The sequence below is a fragment of the Pelophylax lessonae genome (genome assembly GCF_965119305.1).
Source record: "Pelophylax lessonae genome assembly, chromosome: 4".
Lineage (NCBI taxonomy): Eukaryota > Metazoa > Chordata > Amphibia > Anura > Ranidae > Pelophylax > Pelophylax lessonae.
The window spans coordinates 25598471-25620516 of record NC_138771.1 but is presented as its reverse complement, the minus strand read 5'-3'; the positions used below and the strand labels follow the sequence as shown (position 1 = coordinate 25620516).

General features: G+C 45.3%; 1 protein-coding gene across 2 annotated transcripts in view; it reads left to right on the top strand.

Annotated features, from left to right (window-relative positions):
* The window catches only part of LRRK1 (leucine rich repeat kinase 1), a 439003-nt gene that overhangs the window by 322268 nt on the left and 94689 nt on the right, over positions 1-22046 (top strand). For both annotated transcript variants that reach the window (XM_082253047.1, XM_082253048.1), the window contains 3 exons: positions 2208-2484; positions 7216-7387; positions 7506-7669. In XM_082253047.1, coding sequence (XP_082109173.1) covers positions 2208-2484; positions 7216-7387; positions 7506-7669 — 613 coding nt within the window. The remainder of the gene's footprint in view (positions 1-2207; positions 2485-7215; positions 7388-7505; positions 7670-22046) is intronic.

Genomic DNA, 22046 nt, shown 5'->3' with positions numbered 1-22046 from the left:
GGCCAAATGGTTCTTATCTGCCGACACATTCTATGTTTCTATGTTTCTATATATATATATATATATATATATATACACCTTCTCCTTTCTTATGATACGTGCTCCTCCACCACCAGATGGAATGCCTGCTCACCTCCACTGCAGTAATCAAACGCTCACCAATGACATCCGACTGATGTTAATCTTTCTAGGCAGTAACCTTCTCGCTCCCCTTTTAAGCTCGGGATTTCAGGTCCTTCTCTTTCCACTTGTGTCATTTTCTTCATATATTAAATGAGACAAAAGGGCAACAATATAGTGCTCTCCAGGGCCGCTGATAGTGGGGGACCACCAGTCCTCCTGCAGGAGGCCCTGGCACACAGGGGGCCCCAACAGCACGAGGAATCGGTGCGGTCGGGCAGGGGGACAATTACAGAAGGAAACCCTGTACCACTCTCTGCAGCAGCTGAAAGACAATTTCTCCCCCTCCTGCCAGCTTTTAGCTGCTGCAGGGAGAGACACAGGGCATCATTCCTGTAATTGCTTCTCCGACACCGATTCCCCCTCCCTGTTCTGCCTGCTTCTGATTCCCCCCCTCCCCTCCCAGAGCATTGCAGGCTTCCCTGTCCTGTAAAAAAAATAACAAATTCTAAAAAAAATAATGAACATTGTAATAGATAATTTTCAGAAAATTGTCAAATAAAATAATTGTAAACATTTTAACCACTTCTGGACCAGAAGATTTTCCCCCTTAATGATCAGGCCATATTTTGCGATTCGGCACTGCGTTACATTTAACGGACAATTATGCAGTCGTGCGACGCTGTACCAAAATAAATTTGATGTCCTTTTTTTCCACAAACAGAGCTTTTTTTGGTGGTATTTGATCACCTCTGCAATTTTTATTTTTTGCGCTATAAACAAAAAAAGAGCGACAATTCTGAAAAAAAAAAAAAACAATATTTTTCACTTTCTGCTATATAACATTCTCAAAAAAAATGTTAAAATCAAAATTTTTTAACGTTTTAGGCCAATTTGTTTTCTGCTCATATTTTTGGTAAAAACAAAATAGCAATAAGTGTATTTTGATTGGTTTGCGCAAAGGTTATCACGTCTACTAATTACGGGAAAGGTTTATGTCATTTTTATTGTTTTTTTGTTTTTTTTTACTAGTAATGGAGGCGATCTGCGATTTTTAGTGGGACTGCGACATTGCGGCAAACAGATCGGACCCCTAACTGACATTTTTGACACTTTTGGGGGAACCAGTGACATTACTACAGTAATCAGTGCTAAAAATATGCACTGTTACCGTAATAATGACACTGGCAGGGAAGGGGTTAACACTGTGGGTGATCAAGGGGTTAAATGTGAGCCTAGGGGAGTGATTCTAACTGTGGGGGGGCGTGGCTTGTGAAATGATCACAAAGAACTGTGATTCTACAAAGAAGGATCACAGGACCTCTGCGATCATTCCAGAGAGAAGAACGGTCAGCTATGTTTACAACAGCTGCCCGTTCTTCTCTCTCAGCGGGGAGCGATCGTGGGTGGCAGACGGCAATCGGAGCCGCCTGCCCTGTACATCGGAGTCCCTGCCCCCTAGCTGCAGGCGCACGACCGACGTAGACCTGTATCGGTTTCGCGCAGGAGGGCCAGCCTGCCGCAGTAAATATGCGGTGGGTGGTCCGGAACTGGTTAAAAAAATTATAATTTTTTTTTAAATGTAAAAAACAATAAAAAAGGATAATTAACACAGGTTCTCTGTTATGTTTTTGTCCGCTGATAATGATTTTAGTGAAAATATTGTCTTGATAGATATATCCGGGGGGGGGGGGGGGGGTGGCCATGCCAGGGAGGTTGTATGGGGCCCCGTGATTTTTAACAGCAGCCCTGGTGCTCTCCATTGTAAAAAAGATGTATTACAGAATCAACAAAAAAAAGACTTCTAACACCGCTCGCCAGCCAGCTCACCACTACACTCGTAACCGCGGCAGGGGCTTGACGTCACAGGCTCGGCCCCTCCCTCCTAAACGCTCTACACCCTCCTATTGGGCTTCCTCAGTAGGCATACATACATATACATGGAATTAAAGAATTTGGGTTAACGTATACTTTAAAAACTCCATAACATGAATATGTTTATATCCACAGTAAAAACTTTCTAAAGTCCTATTAAGGTTTCTAGTATTTTATTTGCTTTTAATTAAAGAATTATGTATTCCTTACAGCCATTGGATTTCTGATAGAAACGGGCACATTGCTTCACTTCCCAGACACCAGCCATGGACTGCGCAACCTCTATTTCTTAGATCCAGTCTGGTTGTCTGAATGCCTGGAGAGGATCATCAACATTAAGAGCTCCAAATCTGTGGTCAGGAATGGGGTCATTAAAGCTGAGGACCTTCGGATGCTGCTGGTCGGCACTGGATTCACTAAGGAGACTGAGGAGCAGTACTTTCAGTTCCTAGCAAAGTTTGAGATCGCTCTTCCAGTGGCCAATAACAGGTTAAAACAAGGATTATGTGCAATTATTTCTACCATTTCCAGCTAATAGGCTAGGTTGTTATAGTGACCGTTCAAATGGCTTTCTGAGGGAAGAGGACAGTGACTGATGGGAAGGGGCGCAGCTTCACTACAACATGAGTACTGCATCTGCATGACATTTCATGAGCACTTTATAATTAAATAATAGAATATATATTCTTAAAAACACAAGCACACGTTGGTGGGATTATTGAGGTTATTCAGGGAGATCCCAATGTTGGAGTATCCCAAGACATATAAAAAAAAAAAAAGCCAGGGACTCTTTTGTCCCACCAGGCTTAATGTATAACCAAAATATGTTTTTTGGGTGGCCCGAGCCTTTAAAAATACTATAGTTTTTCTTAAGGCCTGGTTCACACTTCTGTGGCTCTGCGAGCCAAATTTTGCTTAAGAATTTTAAATAAATGGGCTGCCGTTCCTCTTGAAAATGCATGGAAAAGGTCCCTTGCTCTATTTTTGAAATTGCAGCCGGCATGATAAACCGCAAGTGCTGCTCCTAGTGTGGGAAGCGGCTGCTGCAATTTCCAGTGTGTATGGGTGCCATTAGGATTAATGGCACCTACATTCATCTACTGTGTTTTCTGTGCAGGTGGTTGCAGCTGCGGGATCAGTAACCACCCACACAAGTGTGAACCAGGACTAAACTGGGAACTTAACCTGCAGTAACATCACCAAGATGGAGTATTCTCTATTTCCGTGCTTTACATATAGATTATACATGCACATCAGTCCTTGCCATTAAGGAGCTTACAATCTAAGGTCCCTAACTCACATTCATACATACACATACCAGGGCCAATTTAGACAGGAGCCAATTAACCTACCAGCGTGTCTTTAGAGGGTGGGAGGAAAACCAGAGTACCCAGAGGAAACCCTCGCAGGGACAGGGAGAACATGCAAACTTTATGCTGGTAGTGATAACCACTTAGCCACTGTGCTGCCCAGTTAATGGCTCCTAGGTGGTTTTTAGTTGCAAAAGCCATGCAAATACAAAATATAATCAATCACTTTAGACAGCTCCTCACTGACTTCTGTTTTGGAAAGTGGATGAGCGTATGCTGTCAAGATTGTTCCATAGTTAATCACAAGAATTGTATGCAGTCAGTCCTAGGATGACTTTTAAGCCTAGTGATCACGGTGCATTCAAAGCCAAAGGCAGTAGGGTGAAGCAGCTGATTGGGGGTTAATGGCTTGTAAAACTGAAAATCTCTGTCATAGTGCAGAGTTACAATATGCATAAACCATTGAAGTCTTCTAAAGGTGGAGGGCCCTTTTGGCTTCCGTTAAACATTATAAAGAAAAAATGTTTTGATGTAAAGTTTGATATGTTTAGTTATCCTATTTGAAGTGAGGTAAGTTTGATGTAATATAATGCTTTGTTAACTTCAGGAATTTAGTCACTTTGTAAAATGTGCTGGCATATTATGAGTCCAACGAGGTGCATGACACTTTTTGGGCTTGTCTATTTAATTTACATCTGACAGTTTTGATGGAGTTCTAGAAGTGCAGCTATCTTTACACTCCGCTGTTCATTCTCAGAATATCAGAGATATTCCGACTCCCACCCCGTGCCATATCCAAAAACCTACAGAAGAAGTTGTTCCAAAAAGGCAGACTTTACCGACACAATATGGAGCAGACGTAATGTGTATATATATATATATGTGTGTATATATATATATATATATCTCTATATATACATACATATATATATATCTCTATATATACATACATATATATATATATATATATATATATATATATATATATACACACAGTAATGCTTATTACAATTAATAAAAGCAGATCCCATTGATAAAAACATTATCCCCAAACAAGGGGACATATATGGTATTGCAGCACGTATACCCAACAATGGAATGAGGTAGGGCACTCCATAATCATACAAATCTTAATCCCCAATTCTTTATACTGGTACACAATTACTTCTCCAAATCCATAACGTCAACGTATGTTTCGTGAAAGATTTCGCTTCTTCTATATGGCTGGGTTAGTATTGCACTAAATATAACAAAAAAATGTAAATTATATATAATTCACAATATATCCATAAATACAGCAATATACATTTTAGCACAGTGCATTGGACACTTACAATATGAAGAAAAACAAATATACCATGGGCTGCTTACACATATAGGTCCTGGGAGCGGACATAGGAGCCAAAGAAGACCAAACTAACCAAAGGGAGCCCATGACAAAAATGGAGGGAGATAGAAAGCTTTTCGGACATAATCATCACCCAATGAACAGTATATATTCCTCTCATTCCATGGGGAGACAGTAGCCACCACCCAACAAATCCAGAGGCAGAAAATAAGACGGGGGTACCAACTCTACATCATTAGAGCCCTGGCACCAATATACACATCTATATTCAAAACTGGATTCTTTGGTTATATATGCCTCATGAAGTGTCTTCTGCCACCGATAAAAACAGGTCCTGTGTATGTTCGCCGCCATCCACTTTGGAAGAACTTGTAACATATTTTTGTTCCATCATAGAAGTCTTTGCATTCTGTGAATGAGTTCAGTACAAAGTGTTCTGTGAAAGGGGAGAGGTGAGCATAGCGACTGCAGCCTCAAGAGCTGAGAACAGAATGTGCAACGTCAGAGTGCCAGAAGTATAGCGATATTTATGCTTCCAGCACTCAGAAAATATGTAAACTGTAATTTAAAGTGTAAGTTCACCTTTTCAGAAATTCTGCAAGGTGAACTTACACTGGACTCCAGACCAGCCCCCCCCCCCCCACTGGTCCTGCTGTACCAGAGTCCCACGATGCCCTCTACCAGGCATCGGGATGCCACTTCACTGGTCCAAGGATTTGAAATCCTCCTGGCTTTCTTGCCTCTCTTCTCAGTATTGATAGGATGGGCTAGACGGATTCTAAGGCGTGTGTGGGTCATGTGATGGCTCTGACCAATTAGAATGCCTCTTGTCTGTACACATAGGAGAATAAGCTACGGGGAGTTTTCAATCCAGGTGAAGCAGAATCCCCTTGCCTAATAGCGGGGGATCACGGGACTCTGGCACAGCGGGGGCTGGAGGGGGGTCCAGTGTAAGTTCACCTTACAGATTTTCTGTAAAGGTGAACTTTAACTTTAAAGAAATAAGTCAACAAGGTGGTAGATTTTATGAGAAATTGAAATCAGCGCACCTGATTACAAGTGTAAGAAAGCTGCTGTGCACAAAGGGCCAATAAACCAAATCCCAGATCATAAACATAAACAAAAAGTAGTGCAGCGCTAGAAATTTAACATACATAGAAATTATGAAAAATTATGAAAATATCTTATTGTTTATAAAACAAGGTGGTAGATACCGCGTTCAACCAAACCTCTACTAATCCAGCACATTTTACAAAGTATACAATTCCTAAAGAACGATTGCCAACTGGTCCAATCGCTCCCTTGGCAAACCGCGCTTAAAATTTAAAGTGAATAAAGTGCCTATAAATATCTATGAATTAACTATTATGTTGATGAATTCATAAACTCGTGAAAAATTTATAAAAATGTGTTAATTAACCTTAGATGCACATTTGTATGAATTTTTCACGAGTTTATGAATTCATCAACGTAATAGTTGAATAAAGTGCCAATCCATAACTATTAATTCACTATTATGTTGATGAATTCATAAACTCGTGAAAAATTCATAAACATTTGCATCTAAAGTGAATTACATGAACTGAGCAAACAATGATTATTCACAAGTTAATTCACTTTAGATGCACATTTTTATTAATTTTTCACATGTTTATTACCTCATCAACATAATAGTTAATTTATAGTTATTTATTGGCACTTTATTCACTTTAAATTTTAAGCGCGGTTTGCCAAGGGAGCGATTGGACCAGTTGGCAGTCGGTTCTTTTAGAATTGTATATTTCTGGACATTTGTCTTTATAACCAGCAGCTGTATTTGTAGCCTAGAAATACTCATCCAATTTGCGCAGGTAGTGGTTATTTATTCCACTTTATAATTTTATAACATTTTACAAAGTAGTTGAATTTCTGGAGTTCAGCTTTTAAATCAGCTGATCTCCATATACTGTATATTTAAATATATCATCATATTTAAAGTGTATCCATAGCAGAATTTTTTTTTTTTTCCTTTTTGAGTTTTGGATAGAATAGGGAAAGGTTAGAACCCCTGTGAGGTTTTACTACTATCTGGGGCTTGGTTGGAGAAATTTCCCTTCAACATAGGTCCTGGGGATAAACGTTTTACCACACAGTGAATTACAGAATCTCTCCAATGGAACCTAATGCCTCGTTTGCACTGAGCGGTACGGTTCGGTTCGGTATGGTACGCAATTTTTGCCGTTTCCATTGTCAAAAGTTGTGAATGGTACCCTAATTCCAAAACGTACCGTACCACTTTTTTGGGACCCTTCTGTTGGGGTACCAAGCACATTAGTACCGTACCAACAGGGTGGAGCTACACTGTTGAGCTGAGGTACTGTTGGCGGTGGAAACGCAAGCCTGATCAAGGTGTACCGTTCCGAACCTTACTGAACTGTACCAAACCGTACCGCTCAGTGGAAATGAGGCATAAGATTGCAGTAAAACCGAGCAGAAGTTCTAATTCTTACCCAGTCTATCCATAACTTAAAGAGTTTTGGGTCTATTTTGACATGACTGTTTATTTTACATTGTTCATTGCAGTTACCTCTTACCTCACCTCTTGCCTGCCAAGCCCGGCCTGGACATCCACTGCTTACGGCAGTCCACTGGCAACACCGTCCAGAGGGTGTTCAACATGAGTTTTGTCCCTGTAGGATTTTGGCAGAGATTCATAGCACGCATGTTAATCAGCCTGTCTGAGATGGATCTGCAGGTGAGAGCAGGGATGGGGGGAGCATACAGAATACTGCAAACCAGAAACTTTAATCTTTATTACACAGATTGCTGGATAACCGTAGGATTGCACTGATTACTACTTCTTCTTTTCATAGCTGTTTGAGAATAAGAAGAATACCAAACCACGGAACAGGAAGTCTGCCATTTATAACTTCACAGGCAATCAACGTAACCGCTGTAGTACTTTCCGGGTTAAGAGAAACCAGACTATCTACTGGCAAGAGGGACTGCTGGTTACCTTTGAAGGTGGCTACCTCAGGTGTGAAACTAATGGCTGCATATTAAAAGCTGGCTTACCCATCTTTATTTTACAAATAGACATATAGAGGACGCACTTATGACCATAGGCATGCGCACGGGGTGTGCCCCCCCCCCCCATGTTCTCTCCCCTGCAGCACTTCTCTCCCGTGGGCTGCTGCAGAGGATCGTTTCAGTATTGAAAGCAGGGGAAGGGGGCGGTAAATACGTAATTTACTGACATCTTCCTTTTCTGAATGAACACAGCAAGGGATTGGTACTCATCGCTTCTGTGTCCATTCATAACGGAAGCATTGTAAACAGTGTTTACTCTGTTTCAGTTTGTGAATGAAGAGGAAGCTGCTTAGAACCGAGCACTTCTCATTCATTCACTGTCCAGTGCAGCTGAGGCTGCATAGAAAAGGACTGGGTAATTTCTGTCCTCAGTGCCTTCCTCGTTCTCAAAAGTGAGACATCTGGGGTCTGTTTAGACCCCCTGATAATTCACCAAAGTCCTCCAAACATTAAAAAAGAAACAAAAATTATTGTGAAAAATAGTAAAAAAATAAAATTGTAAAAAAATAATAAAAATACAAAACTACTGACACCATTAACTGCCCTACTGACACCAATCTCTGCCCTGCTGACAACATCCACTGCTCTCAACACCATCCTCTGCTCTAATGACAAAGTCCACTGCCCTACCGACACCCTCCACCCTCCTGCTGACACCAATCTCTGCCCTACTGACACGCCCACTCTCCTACTGACACTGGCCACTGCTCTACTGACACCATCCACTGCCCTACTGATGCCATTCATGTTTTAATACATTTTAAAATGTTTGTTTAATTCGTTAACGCCGGCATAACACATATATGCGGCTTCACTGCACTTTTTTACGTGGGGCCGCATATATGTGTTTCTCCCTTTGTGCTGGGAGCCCTGTACTAATGATTTGGACCCGGATCTCCCAAATCCAGGTCACCTGATTGCTGTGGTAGCCTCTGATTGGATACCACAGTGATCAGTCACTGTGAAGTCCACCCCTGTGTTTTTTTTTTCTTTCTGTGAATGGAGAAAAAGGATACAATGTATCTTTCTCCTTCTTTGCAGAAAGAAAAAAAAAAGTATTTTCTAAAAAAATGTTTTAAATAAATAAAAAATAAAATAATGAAAAATACCTAGATCAAGGCTTGATCTTGGTTAGTGCCAGGGTTAGTGTTTGGGTCAAGTAAGGTTCAAAGGTCAGGGTCAGTATATTTTGAACAGGATTTTTTTTAAACTAGCATTAGTGTCAGTGTGTTTTAGGTAGGACAAAAAAAAAGCAAAATGCGCACTATTGCTTCTGGGCTATACTTTGGGTACAAACAACAAATAACCTACACATATGTGGTATCGCTGAGATGATCAGGAGCAGGAGAATTTTTTTTAGGTTGTTCTTTGGTGGTAGGTTATGGTAGTAACAACAAATATACAGCTAAATTAAAAAAAAAAAAGATTTTATTTTTTTTAACGATTTTGGGACAGTTTTCCTTGGATAATGATAATAAAAAAAAATCAGGAGATATCCATAACTATTTACTACCAAATGAAAGCCCAATTTGTCCTGAAAAAAAAAAAACAAGTTATAACCCACCTTGATGCACAAAGTACTTGTGATGATATGTACGGTTTTACTAACTCATGTCAAAGTTGCAAAATTGATTTTAGCAATTTAGATTTGTTTTACCCTTTCGTGTGAAGGGGTTACATTTGTAAGTGCGTGTATATGTGTGTGTGTATATTTATATATATATATATATATATATATATATATGCACAAACAGGTCAGGACTGCACGCAGAGCATGCAATGGAGATCACCCAGACTCCAGTATATAGAAAAACAAAATGGATCCAATCTGCAGCACCTTGTTTATTTATTAGGAGAGTAAAATACTCACAAAGGAGACATCAAAATAACAAAAAATATTGACAATTTCGGATCCATTAAGATCCTTCATCAGGTATAGCGAGCATTAAAATCAGATTCTAATCACAATCATTATATAGCAACTTCTCTCATCAACTGGAAATTAGCATCACCTGGATATTCTTCACTTAATGTAAAATAGAGACTAATATTACAGCTAATATTCAGGAGACATAGGCTGCTTTCACACGGGCAGTGCGCCCGACGGAATCCGTTCTGCTCAGCGAGGGATCGATCCGCCGATCCCCGCTGAGCAAGCGGATGACAGCTCCGTCTCCGCTCTGTGTGCAGAGACAGGGCTGTCAGATCCCCGCTGTCCTCTATGGGGAGATCGGATGAGAACGGACAGCCTGTCTGTTCTCATCCGATCCTCTAGACGGGTGGAAAATAGGGTTTCCATCTGTCCGGATTTCATGGACAGGATCAGATGAGATACCAGAGGGTGTCAGTAGAGATGTCTCCGCTGACATCTGCTGCTCCATAGGGCTGCATAGAGCATCCAAACAGGTCCACCTCGAAAAATGACAGGCGGAATCGGATCAGAAAGCTTGTGCGAAAGGGGCCAATACAATACAACAGTGTTACTTGATATCCATATACACATCTGAAAAAAAGAAACAAATTATTAAACAAATATTTACAAAAAGAGGCGTAAATCATAATCCTTATTCAAACCTCAGGGATAAATAGTATCAAGTCATGAAATCCAATTTACTTCCCTCTGTTGTAACTTTAACTCCCTATTTCCCCCTCTCTTCAATCGAGGAATGTGATCAATTACCATAAATCTTAGCTGGGCTACAGTATGTCTACACTGTCTCAAATGCTTAGCAAGTGGTAATTCAGACTGTGGGGTATGAATAGAGGATTTATGTTGAGATATCCTGTCCTTAATTTTTTGGGTGGTCTCCCCCACATAATATAACCCACACGGACATTAAAGGATATTAACCACATATGTACTCTTGACATGTGTAAAATCCTTAAACCACTTGCCGACCAGTCACGTTGACTGTACTGCGGCAAAGTAGTTCGTTATCGTCTGGCGACGTAGACCTACGTCACCAGACATTCCCCTCTTTCTCGCTCCCGCTGTATTCAGTTACAGCGGGAGTCGGGCCAGGGGAGGAGCAGCGGTGATCACCGCCGCTCTTCCCCGATCGTCGGGGATCTAGTGTGGAAATCCGCCCGCTTGTGTAAACAAAGCGGGCGGATCTCCTAAGTGACAGGCAGGGTCAGATTGCAGGGTTCAGCATCGCTGAACATGCGATCTGTCCCTGTGTCACTCAGTCACCTCCCCCCACACACGTCAGTAAGCACCAGGCATACATTAACCCCTCCCTCTCCAATAAAAATTAACCCCTTCCCTGCCAGTGTCATTTTTACCGTAACAGTGCATATGTATAGCACTGATTACTGTAGTAATGTCACTGGTACCCCCAAAAGTGTCAAAAATGTCAGTCAAGGGTCTGATCCGTCCGCCCCAATGTCGCAGTCCCGCAAAAAAAAAATCGCAGATCGCCGCCATTACTCGTTAAAAAAAAAAACACCAAAAATGACAGAAATCTGTCCTTAGTTCGTAAACGCAATAACTTTTGCGCAAACCAATCGAAATACGCTTATTGTGATTTTTTTTTTTTTTTACCAAAAATATGTAGCAGAAAACAAATTGGCCTAAAATGTTAAAAAATTTAGATTTTTTAAATTTTTTGGGGGGGAATTTCATATAAAAAAAATTTAAAAAATATAGTTATTTTTTCAAAATTGTCGCTATTTTTTTGTTTATAGCGCAAAAAGTAAAAATCGCACAGGTGGTCAAATACCACCAAAAGAAAGCTCTATTTGTGGGGAAAAAAAGGACATACATTTAATTTGGGTACAGCGTTGCACGACCGCGCAATTGTCCGTTAAAGTAACGCAGTGCCGAATCGCAAAATATGGCCTGGTCAGGAATGGGGTAAAACCTTCTGGTCATAAAGCGGTTAAAAATCCGCTCATTGAGAATTTTTTTGTCAAAGACATGTAGCTAAATACATTTTCTCTGTCGCTCATTGACAGATGCAGACTTCTTGATTAATATCAGTAGGGATATACTGCCCCCTACAGGAGTAGGACACTAGGCAGGAAAAAAGTTCTGGCCACACCTTATGGGCAGTCCCAGAGGGTATATCCTCTCCCTCCCTGCTACAGGATGTCAGTTTTTTTCTGCCTAGTCAGGAGTAAGGACCTAAGTTCCTTGCTGGGATCTCTGGTCCTGGCAAGCTTTTTTAGATAAATCTTTTTTGGTTAGCTTTTTTTTCTCCAGTTTGTTCCTGTCAGATCTTCAAGCAATTATGCTGGATCTGGGCGACGGGCTGGATGTTGAGATCCGGTGGTCACCCCAGCCGGCCTACGAGCGCGTGCAGGCCCTAGCTCCGCGCTGGGTCGGCCGCGACATAGTCCCACTGGACGGGGACTGACCCCGCGAGTTAAACGTCTCGCCAAGTCGCCTACGACCAGTCGGAATCTGAGTCGCGGCGTCCGTATTGGCCGACAGCCCCCCCACCTAGGTGGAGAGGGGTTCTGTCAGGAGTTGGTGCCCGCCTGTTCCGATATGGTGAGGAGAATGTCCCCCCTCTCCCCCGGAAGGGTTTTGGGGTGGACGCGGGCCCCTCCCCGGGATGGTCGGACCCTCATGATTCCGGGTTCCCCTCTGTCCTATTACACACCCCCACCTATCTGCCCCCCTCACTAGTGGGTACAGGCCACATATGGAGGCGGTGGGGGGGCGCCGCCGGTGTTACCCTAAAAACAATCAGGGGGGGGTTAAATACCTGTGCTTTCAGGCCCATCTATGATCGATCCGTAGGGTAGGCTCACGGGGGTCCCCTGTTGACACTGCGGACCGCACAAGGCCGCCATTTTCGCGCGGGGCAGCCATTTTGTTGTAGCCTGCATGTCCTCGGCATGGGGGCGGCCATCTTGGTACACCCAGCTCGTCCTGCTTGAGAGCTGAGCAGCTGTAGTAATTACCAAGGGCGTGTAAGGGGGCGGAGCCCCTCCCCAGACCCGGGGAAATCACTCCACAAAGACTTCCTGTCATATAGACAGCGCTGAGAGCAGTCCTGGTTTGAACTCTGGTGCATCAAGTGGTGAGCCTTTTGGGGGTCTCTCTTCTCTCTCTCTGCGGGGGTCTCGAGCACGTGACCACTGGGGGTGCTTTAGCGCTGGGGGATTCTTTAAAAAAAAAAAAAAAAAGGTTTTTATTTTTCATTTTGTCATTTTTTGCTGACAGGTTTCCCTGGCATTGCCCCATCTGATCCCCTCGAGGTGGCCGCAGGACCCTCCGATTCTCCACTCACCATTGATTCGCTTTCAGCAGGCCTGGAGTAATTTGTGTCCCGGGTGGAGGTGGCCTGTCAGGGACGGGGGGGGGGCTAAAAAAAACGACCCCCGCCCACCCCTGTCTCGTCCGATACCTCAGACTCTGATCCTGAGCCGGCCGCTCGCTTCTGCCGCGGGTTCCTCCTTTAGGGTTGATGTCCCGCGTTCCTCTGACAGTGAGGATGATCTTCCTGCCTCTGCCATAGCGCAGGACAAAGCACTGGTGGACGCACTGATTATGTCAGTCCAGGAGACCCTAAAACTGGAGGTTGCACCAGTGGAGGCAGTTCAGACGGAAGTTGCCTTTGGCACTCGCAAGCCCTCCAAGGTGGAAAAGGTGTTTCCCTTTCCCAAATGCTTTGATGATATTATTAAAGACGAGTAGGCTCATCCAAAACGACCCCCTGGGATGCCTAAACGGATTGCTAGGCGCTACCCGTTTGAAGAGTCCCTCCTTAAAAAATGGACGGTGCCACCTGTGGTGGATCCGCCAGTTTCCAGACTAAATAAAGCCACAGTTATCCCGGTGGAGGATTCCCCGTCCTTTCGGGATCCAGTTGACCGTAGGGCGGAATCTGTGTCCCGTTCCATATTTTCCCTGGCAGGGTCGGCCCTAAGGCCAGTGTTTACCATTGCTCTGGTTTCACAGACATTGACGGAATGGGCCAAGCTATTACGCCATGACCTGGAGGGGAGAAGTCTCCCCCCTGCCGTGCCGGATTTGCTGGAGCAAATAGTGCAGGGGCTACAGTTTGTTTGTGACGCCGCACTGGACGCTGCCCCATTGCTGGGACGTGTGTCAACCTCGGTGGTGGTCCTCCGGCGCATGCTATGGTTAAAGTGCTGGTCGGCGGATCAGGCTTCCAAAAAAGCCTTGACTTGATCTCCCTTTTCAGGGGGATCGCCTGTTTGGTGCTACCTTGGATGAGATTATTAAGGATCTCACTGGGGGCAAGAGCACCTTTCTACCACAGGCTAATAAAGGTAAGGAACCTCGTCGTAGACAGGGACCTTACTTTACAGCTCATGAAAAGTTTTTTCTCTAGCGCTCATTGACAGACGTAGTCCTCGGTGATACACCACCTTCGGGTTATGTTGCCTCCACAGGAGCAGGACTAGACAGGAAATTAAAAAGCTCTGGCCACACCCTAGGGGCAGTCCCAGAGGGTATATCCTCTCTCTCTCTGCCTCAGCAAATCAGTTATTTTCTGTCTAGTTAGGAGTAAGGACCTAGATACCTTGCTGGGATCTTAGGTCCTGGCAAGAATTTTTTTCTTAAAGGATTTTTAGACAGCTTTTTTTCTCCAGTGTTCCTGTGAGATCTTCAAGCAAGAAAGCTGAACTGGGCGACGGGCTGGATGTTGAGATCCGGTGGTCACCCCAGTTCAGCCTACGAGCGCGTGCAGGCCATAGCTCCACGCTGGGTCGGCCGCGACAAAGTCCCATTAAAAGGACTGAACCCGCGAGTTAAACGTCTCGCTGAAACGCCAAAGACCATGAGTCACGGCGTCCGTATCGGTCGACAGCCCTCCCGCCCCGGTGGAGAGGGGTACTGTCAGGAGTTGGTGCCCGCCTGGTTCCGGTATGGTGAGTAGTATGTTCCCCCTTTTCCCCCTGACGGGTTTTGTGGTGAACGCGGGCCCCTCTCTGTATGGTAAGAAAGAGTCCTTTCTATCCTATAACATGTCACAAATCCTCCTACTTTGAGTGTGATTTTATGTGTGCAAAAGCCAGGAGGCTTGGTTTGGGAGCTAACAATCTATTGTATACATGTTTAAAAGATGTAATCTGTGGCATTCTGGGAATCTTATGGGTTAAGTATAAGCTACCTACCAGTCAGAAGCCACGGACATGTAGACTGCCTTCCAAATCAGATCTCCAGCTATTAGCAGGCCTCCCGAACGGCCATGCGGTCCGCCAGGGCCGGTACCGCCAACCACGCCATATCCCCATGCAGAGAGAGTGTTGTGTGCCCTGCAGCACACCGCTATTCAGTATAGGCCACCGCCATTTTTTTTGCTGGATCGCACGAGCCGCCATTTTGGCGTAGCCTCGTGTCTCCAGCATGGGGGCGGCCATGTTTGAGGTGATCCTACACCTCGTGGAGCTTGGGGGAGGCGCCGGAAGGCGTGCAGAGGGGCGGAGCCGCCTCCTTTCTTCCTGGGCAGCCAGCCAAAAGACTTCCTGTTTGTCAAGACAGCGCTGTAAGCTGTTGCAGTTTAATTCTGAGCATCAAGTGGTGAGCCTGGGGGTCTATCTCTCTCTCTCTCGATCGATAGGGATCCCTAGCAGGTAACACTAAGGGGCTTTTTGTGGCGCTGGGGTCAAAAAAAAAAAAAAAAAAAAGTTTTTTTTCTTTACTTTTGAATTATTATCCAGGAAGTAACTGGAGTTATTATGGACCCTGCCACACATATTCCCCCACCTGTTTCCCTCGAGGGGGCCTCGGGACCCGCCGGTGCACAGAGTATAGAGTCATTTACAGCAATTTTGGAGTCTATGGTGGCTCGGGTGGAGGCGGCCTGTCAGGGACGGGGGTCAAGGAAGCGACCCCCGCCTACCCCTATACTATCTGACACCTCTGACTCAGATTCAGAGATGGTCACGGCAGTTGCAGGTTCCTCTGCAAGGGCTGTTATCCCAGGTAAAGCCCCCTCAGACAGTGAGGAGGACGCTTCTTCTCCTGCTATAATTCAGGAAGAAGCATTGGTGGACGCACTAGTTGTGGCAGTGCAAGAAACCTTAAAACTTGAGGCTTTACCGGCAGAGGCAACTGAAACAGAGAGGCCTTTTGGGACTAATAAGCCCATCAAGACGGCGAAGGCTTTTCCTGTACCTAAATGTTTTGGTAATCAGATTAAAGGAGAATGGGAGCATTCTAAACGTACCTTTACTATTTCCAAGCGTATTGCTAGACGCTATCCGTTTGAGGAATCCATCATTAAGAAATGGACGGTACCACCAGTCGTGGATCCGCCTATTTCCAGGCTGAATAAAGCCACGGTTATTCCAGTGGAGGACACTTCGTCCTTTAAGGATCCGGTGGATCGAAAGATAGAAGCAGAGTCCCGCACTATCTTTTCTCTGATAGGGTCAGCATTTAGACCAGTAATTGTTATTGGTCTAGTTTCCCAGACACTTACGGAATGGGCGAAAATGGTACGCCAAGATCTTAGGGGAAAAGATATTCCCCAGGAGACATCTGATTTGATAGAACAGATCATACAAGGGCTACGGTTTATCTGTGACGCAGCCTTGGACACTACTCCCTTGTTAGGGCATGCATCTAAGTTAGCAGTGATCCTCAGACGTGTGCTGTGGTTAAAATGCTGGTCAGCTGACCTAGGTTCCAAAAAGACCTTGACCAATCTCCCTTTTCAGGGGAATCGTCTATTTGGGGCCAACCTAGATGAAATCATTAAGGATGCCACTGGGGGCAAGAGCACTTTTTTGCCACAGGCTGCAAAAGCTAAGGGACCTCGCAACAAGCGAGGACCTTTCTTTACCGCCCATAAAGGGCGCCCGGCTGGTACTCCCGGGAAAGGCAAGACTCCTCCAGGAGGGTTCAAGAAGGGCTGGTCGGACAAGCAGAGGACCAAACCAGCCAAACCCGAAGTAAAGGAGTACACAGCCTGAAGGTGCGCCCCCACCCGGTTTCAGGGTGGGGGGACGTTTTCACCGGTATTCAGGACATTAGATCGAGCATCAACCACTACTACCGGTGCGATTCTTCCCTTCCAACATTTAAGTACCACAGGAAGCGGTAGTTACCGTCCCCTGAATAGATCTTTTCCTTTACCTTTTCCTAAGATTAGTCCCGATACCTCACAGGAATCGGATCTGTTTGACCAGATAGGCCAAGCAGCCTCTAGTCGGGTGACTTCGGTCCCTGAGGTTCAACCAGAAAAGATCACCTTTCCTGATAACTATCAGGTATCTGATAAATGTGTGGGAACAGAAAACGACCAGACTTTCTCGGATGGTCGGGGCCAGATAGCTCTAGGGACGCCTGGTTCAGATCCAATCAGCGCCAGTGGTCCTAGAAATTCTAGGCTGGCCTCCTCAAGCCGGCCTGGCCGACTTGGACATGTTAGTCGCAGACGTTCCGTGGGAACTTCGTCTCAGGGAGTGTCTGTGGTCTCTAGGACCAATTTACCTTCGTGCTTTACAGTCGCTGGTTTTAATGGCCTGGCCATTGAGACCCAAGTACTGAAGGACAGAGGTTTGTCTACTTCAGTCATTCCTACCCTTATTAAAGCAAGGAAAGCGACTTCCAGCAAAGTCTATTATCACACATGGAAGACTTATATTGCGTGGTGCGAATCTTTAGGATTTCCTCCACGTACCTATTCGGTGTCTCGAATATTGGCCTTTTTGCAACAAGGGGTTGAGCAGAAGCTAGCCTTGAGCACCATCAAGGGTCAAGTTTCAGCATTAGCAATCTTCTTTCAGAAACCTTTAGCTACCAAATCCTTGGTGCGGAATTTCATCCAGGGGGTGCGGCACCTGGCTCCTCCAGTCCGCGCGCCCTTACCGCCCTGGGATCTTAATTTGGTTTTGTCGGTTCTACAGAAACCTCCCTTTGAAAACATCAGGGAGATTCCCTTGCTTACTTTATCCCAGAAGGTGGTCTTCTTGGTGGCTATTACTTCTGCTCGCAGGGTGTCAGAACTGGCTGCATTATCATGCCAGTCCCCATACCTAGTGATTCATAGGGATAAGGTAGTACTTCATCCTAAGCCATCTTTTCTTCCTAAGGTGGTTTCAGATTTTCATCTGAATGAAGATATTGTACTACCTTCCTTGTGTCCTCAGCCCAAGCATCATCGGGAACATGCGTTGCATTCCTTAGATGTGGTTCGGGCAATCAGGGTATACCTGAAAGCTACGGAATCATTCCGTAAGACGGATTCACTTTTTGTGATCACGGATGGCCCCAGAAAGGGTTTGCCTGCATCTGCCGCGACCATTGCCAAATGGATTAGACAAACGGTGGTACAGGCTTATTCTATTAAGGGTCAGAGTCCTCCGTTCCCTGTTAGGGCGCACTCCACTCGAGCGCTCAGTACTTCCTGGGCCTTTCGCCATCAGGCGTCAGTGGTCCAGGTATGTAAGGCGGCCACTTGGTCGTCGGTACATACCTTTACAAAATTCTATAAAATTGATGTGACGGCATCGGCGGATGCCTCATTTGGCCGCAAGGTTTTGCAGGCCGCAATTTGAGGAGACCGGTGGTCTACCTCGAGGGTTTTTTTCTGTTTGAAAAAAAAAAAAAAAAAAAGAAAAATTTTTTCTCTCTTTTGTTGAGTCTCATCATTAAGGATGAGCATTGTAAACTTCTAGTTGGCACCGGTTGGGCCTTCTAGATTGGGATTTGATTTCATTTTCCCACCCCTCAGTTGTGATACTGCTCTGGGACGTCCCGAAGGTGGTGTATCACCGAGGACTACGTCTGTCAATGAGCGCTAGAGAAAAATGGATTTTTGTAAAATCTTACCGTAAAATCCTTTTCTCTTAGCTCATTGACAGACGTAGTCCCCGCCCCTCTGTTTTTTTGAGTTGGGTTGGGTTAAAATCTCTAAAGACTGCTTTTTCACATAACTGATTTGCTGAGGCAGAGAGAGAGAGGATATACCCTCTGGGACTGCCCCTAGGGTGTGGCCAGAGCTTTTTAATTTCCTGTCTAGTCCTGCTCCTGTGGAGGCAACATAACCCGAAGGTGGTGTATCACCGAGGACTACGTCTGTCAATGAGCTAAGAGAAAAGGATTTTACGGTAAGATTTTACAAAAATCCATTTTTCGCTCCTCCGGGGCGGGCGATAAGGCAAAGTCCTCCAAAGCCCCCCCCGGGGGGTTTCAAGAGACCCTGGTCTGGTAAGCAAAAATCCGGTTCTTCCAGACCTGAGGATAAGACCGCTTCTGCCTGAAGGTGCGCCCCCACCCAGATCAAGGGTGGGGAGGTGTCTTCGCCGGTTCCCGGACCCGTGGCTCTACAGTATTCAAGACAAATGGGTTCACGAGGTCATACGGTCGGAACACAAGATCGAGTTGCGATCATTTCTACCGGTGCGGTCCTTCCCTTCCAATATGCGACTGTCCCCGAATCGCCTAATGGCTCTGTTGGGGGCAGTACAGCACTGGATGTAAATGGCGCCCATAGAGGGTGCCTATCTTCACGTTCCCATTTACGCAGGACACCAGCGGTATCTGCGCTTTGCGGTGGGAGCAGACCATTATCAGTTTGTGGCGTTACCCTTTGGTCTCGCCTCTGCTTTCCGGGTTTTCACCAAAGTTTGGGTCCCAGTCCTGGCTTTGTTGCAGCAGCGGGGCATATCTGTCCTGGGCTACCCGGACGACCTCCTCTTTTGTGCGGAGTCTCCGCAGGCTCAGTGTTATATGCGGACTCTCCAAAAGGAGATTCTTCCCAAATGGAACTGGAATTCCAATTTACTAGACAATCGGATCCGGCTGAGCGAGCGGACCAGGTAGATTCTGGTTTGGGGGCCTCGGTCTCCGATGCTCAGTCAGGGGAAGCCCTTTTCTCCGAAAATATCCAGGTTATCGATAAATGTGTTGGAACTGAAAGCGATCAGGTTTTGCCTGGTTCACCGGACCAGGCATCTTCAGGGCTGCTTGGTTCGGATTCAGTCGGACAACGCCACGGCCGTGGCCTATGTCAACCATCAAGGGGACACCAAGAGTGTTCTAGCGGCCGTGGAAGTGGCAAGCATGTTTTGGGCGGAACAGTTCGTTCCGGCTCTGTCTGTAGTTTACGTTCTGGGTATGGAAAATTGACAGGCGGACTTTCTCAGCCGTCAGACCTTGGATCAAGGGGAATGGCCTCTTCAGGTCAGGCTGGTCGCAGACACTCCTTGGCAACTTCCTCTCAGGGAAGAGCCGCTAACTCAGGGACCGATCATCCATCCTGCTTTACGATCACTGGCTTTGACGGCTTGGCTGTTGAGAGCCAGGTGCTGAAGGACAGGGGTTTGTCTGCTTCAGTTATTCCTACTCTGATTAAAGCGAGGAAAGCGACTTCCAGAAAAGTCTATCATCGCACATGGAGGTCTTATATCGCGTGGTGTGAATCCCTTGGGTTTCCTCCATGTTCGGATATTGGCCTTTCTGCAACGGGGGGTTGAGCAGAAGCTGGCCTTGAGCACTATCAAGGGTCAGGTCTCATCATTGGCAATCTTCTTCCAGAAGCCACTGGCGACTCATTCCTTGGTACGGAATTTCATCCAGGGGGTGCGGCACCTGGCTCCTCCGGTGCGCGCGCCCTTGCCGCCCTGGGATCTTAATTTAGTGTTGTCGGTTCTCCAGAAACCTCCCTTTGAAAATATTAGGGAGATTCCCTTGCTTACCTTATCCCAGAAGGTGGCCTCTTTGGTGGCTATCACTTCTGCACGCAGGGTGTCGGAATTGGCCGCATTGTCCTGTCGTTCTCCATATCTGGTGGTTCATAGGGATAAGGTGGTTCTTTGTCCGAATCCATCCTTCCTTCCTAAGGTGGTTTCAGAGTTTCATTTGAATGAGGATATTGTGTTACCTTCCCTGTGTCCTAAGCTCAGTCATCCTCGAGAGTTTGCGTTACACTCCTTGGATGTGGTTCGGGCGATCAGGGTGTACTTGGCTACTACTGACTCTTTTCGTAAGGCTGATTCACTTTCGTGATCACGGATGGCCCTAGAAAGGGGCTGCCTGCGTCTGCAGCGACTATCTCCAGATGGATCAGACAGACGGTGGTGCAGGCTTATTCTATTAAGGGTCGGGTTCCTCCGTTCCCTGTTAAGGCACACTCTACTCGGGCTCTTAGTGCTTCCTGGGCCTTCCGCCATCAGGCGTCGGTGCTTCAGGTGTGCAAGGCGGCTACCTGGTCGTCGGTTCATACCTTTACAAAATTCTATGAAGTTGATGTGCTGGCATCGGCGGATGCCTCTTTTGGCCGCAAGTTTCTGCAGGCCGCTGTTTGAGGGGACCGTTGGTCTACCTCGGGGGTTTGGTTTTTTTCAGTTGGGCCTCATCCTTTTGTTCGATGAGTCCTTGATACTTCTGGTTGGCTCCGGTTGGGCCTTCTGGATTGGATTTTTATTTCTGTTTTCCCACCCCTCATTTGTGGCACTGCTTTGGGACGTCCCTACTGATATTAATCAAGAAGTCTGCGTCTGTCAATGAGCGACAGAGAAAATTGGATTTTTGACTTACCGTAAAATCCTTTTCTCTTAAGCTCATTGACAGACGCAGCACCCGCCCCTCTATTTTTGAGTTGGGTTGGTATAAGTCTCTGACACTGCTTTGTTACGTAACTGACATCCTGTGGCAGGGAGAGAGAGGATATACCCCCTGGGACTGCCCATAAGGTGAGGCCAGAACTTTTTTCCTGCCTAGTGTCCTACTCCTGTAGGGGGCAGTATAACCCTACTGATATTAATCAAGAAGGCTGCGTCTGTCAATGAGCTTAAGAGAAAAGGATTTTACGGTAAGTCAAAAATGCAATTTTGGCCTAAATATATGACAAAAATGGAATATATTGGATATTTTTTAACTGTCAAAGTAGAAAAATATTGTTATTTTTTCAAAATTGTCGCATTTTTTAATTAATATCGCAAAAAATGAAAATCGCACAGGTGATCAAATACCACCTAAAGAAAGCTCTGTTTTTGGGAAAAAAAGGACGTAAATTTCGTTTGGGTACGGCGTCGCACGACCGCGCAATTGTCAATTAAAGTCGCACAGTGCCGAATCGCAAAAAGTGGTCTGGACGTAAGACCGCAAAATCCTCCGGTGGTAAAGTGGTTAATGTCAATAGTTTTCCCTGTATGGGGATGTGTAAATGAAGTACCCTTGATCATATCAGAGCATTGAACACAAGATTGTATTGTATGTCTCCTGAATATTAGCTGTAATATTAGTCTCTATTTTACTTAGTGAAGACTATCCAGGTGATGCTAATTTCCAGTTGATGAGAGAAGTTGCTATATAATGAATGTGATTAGAATCAGATTTTCATGCTTGCTATACCGCTAATGCAATCGTCTATGCACACCTGTACTCTGACACT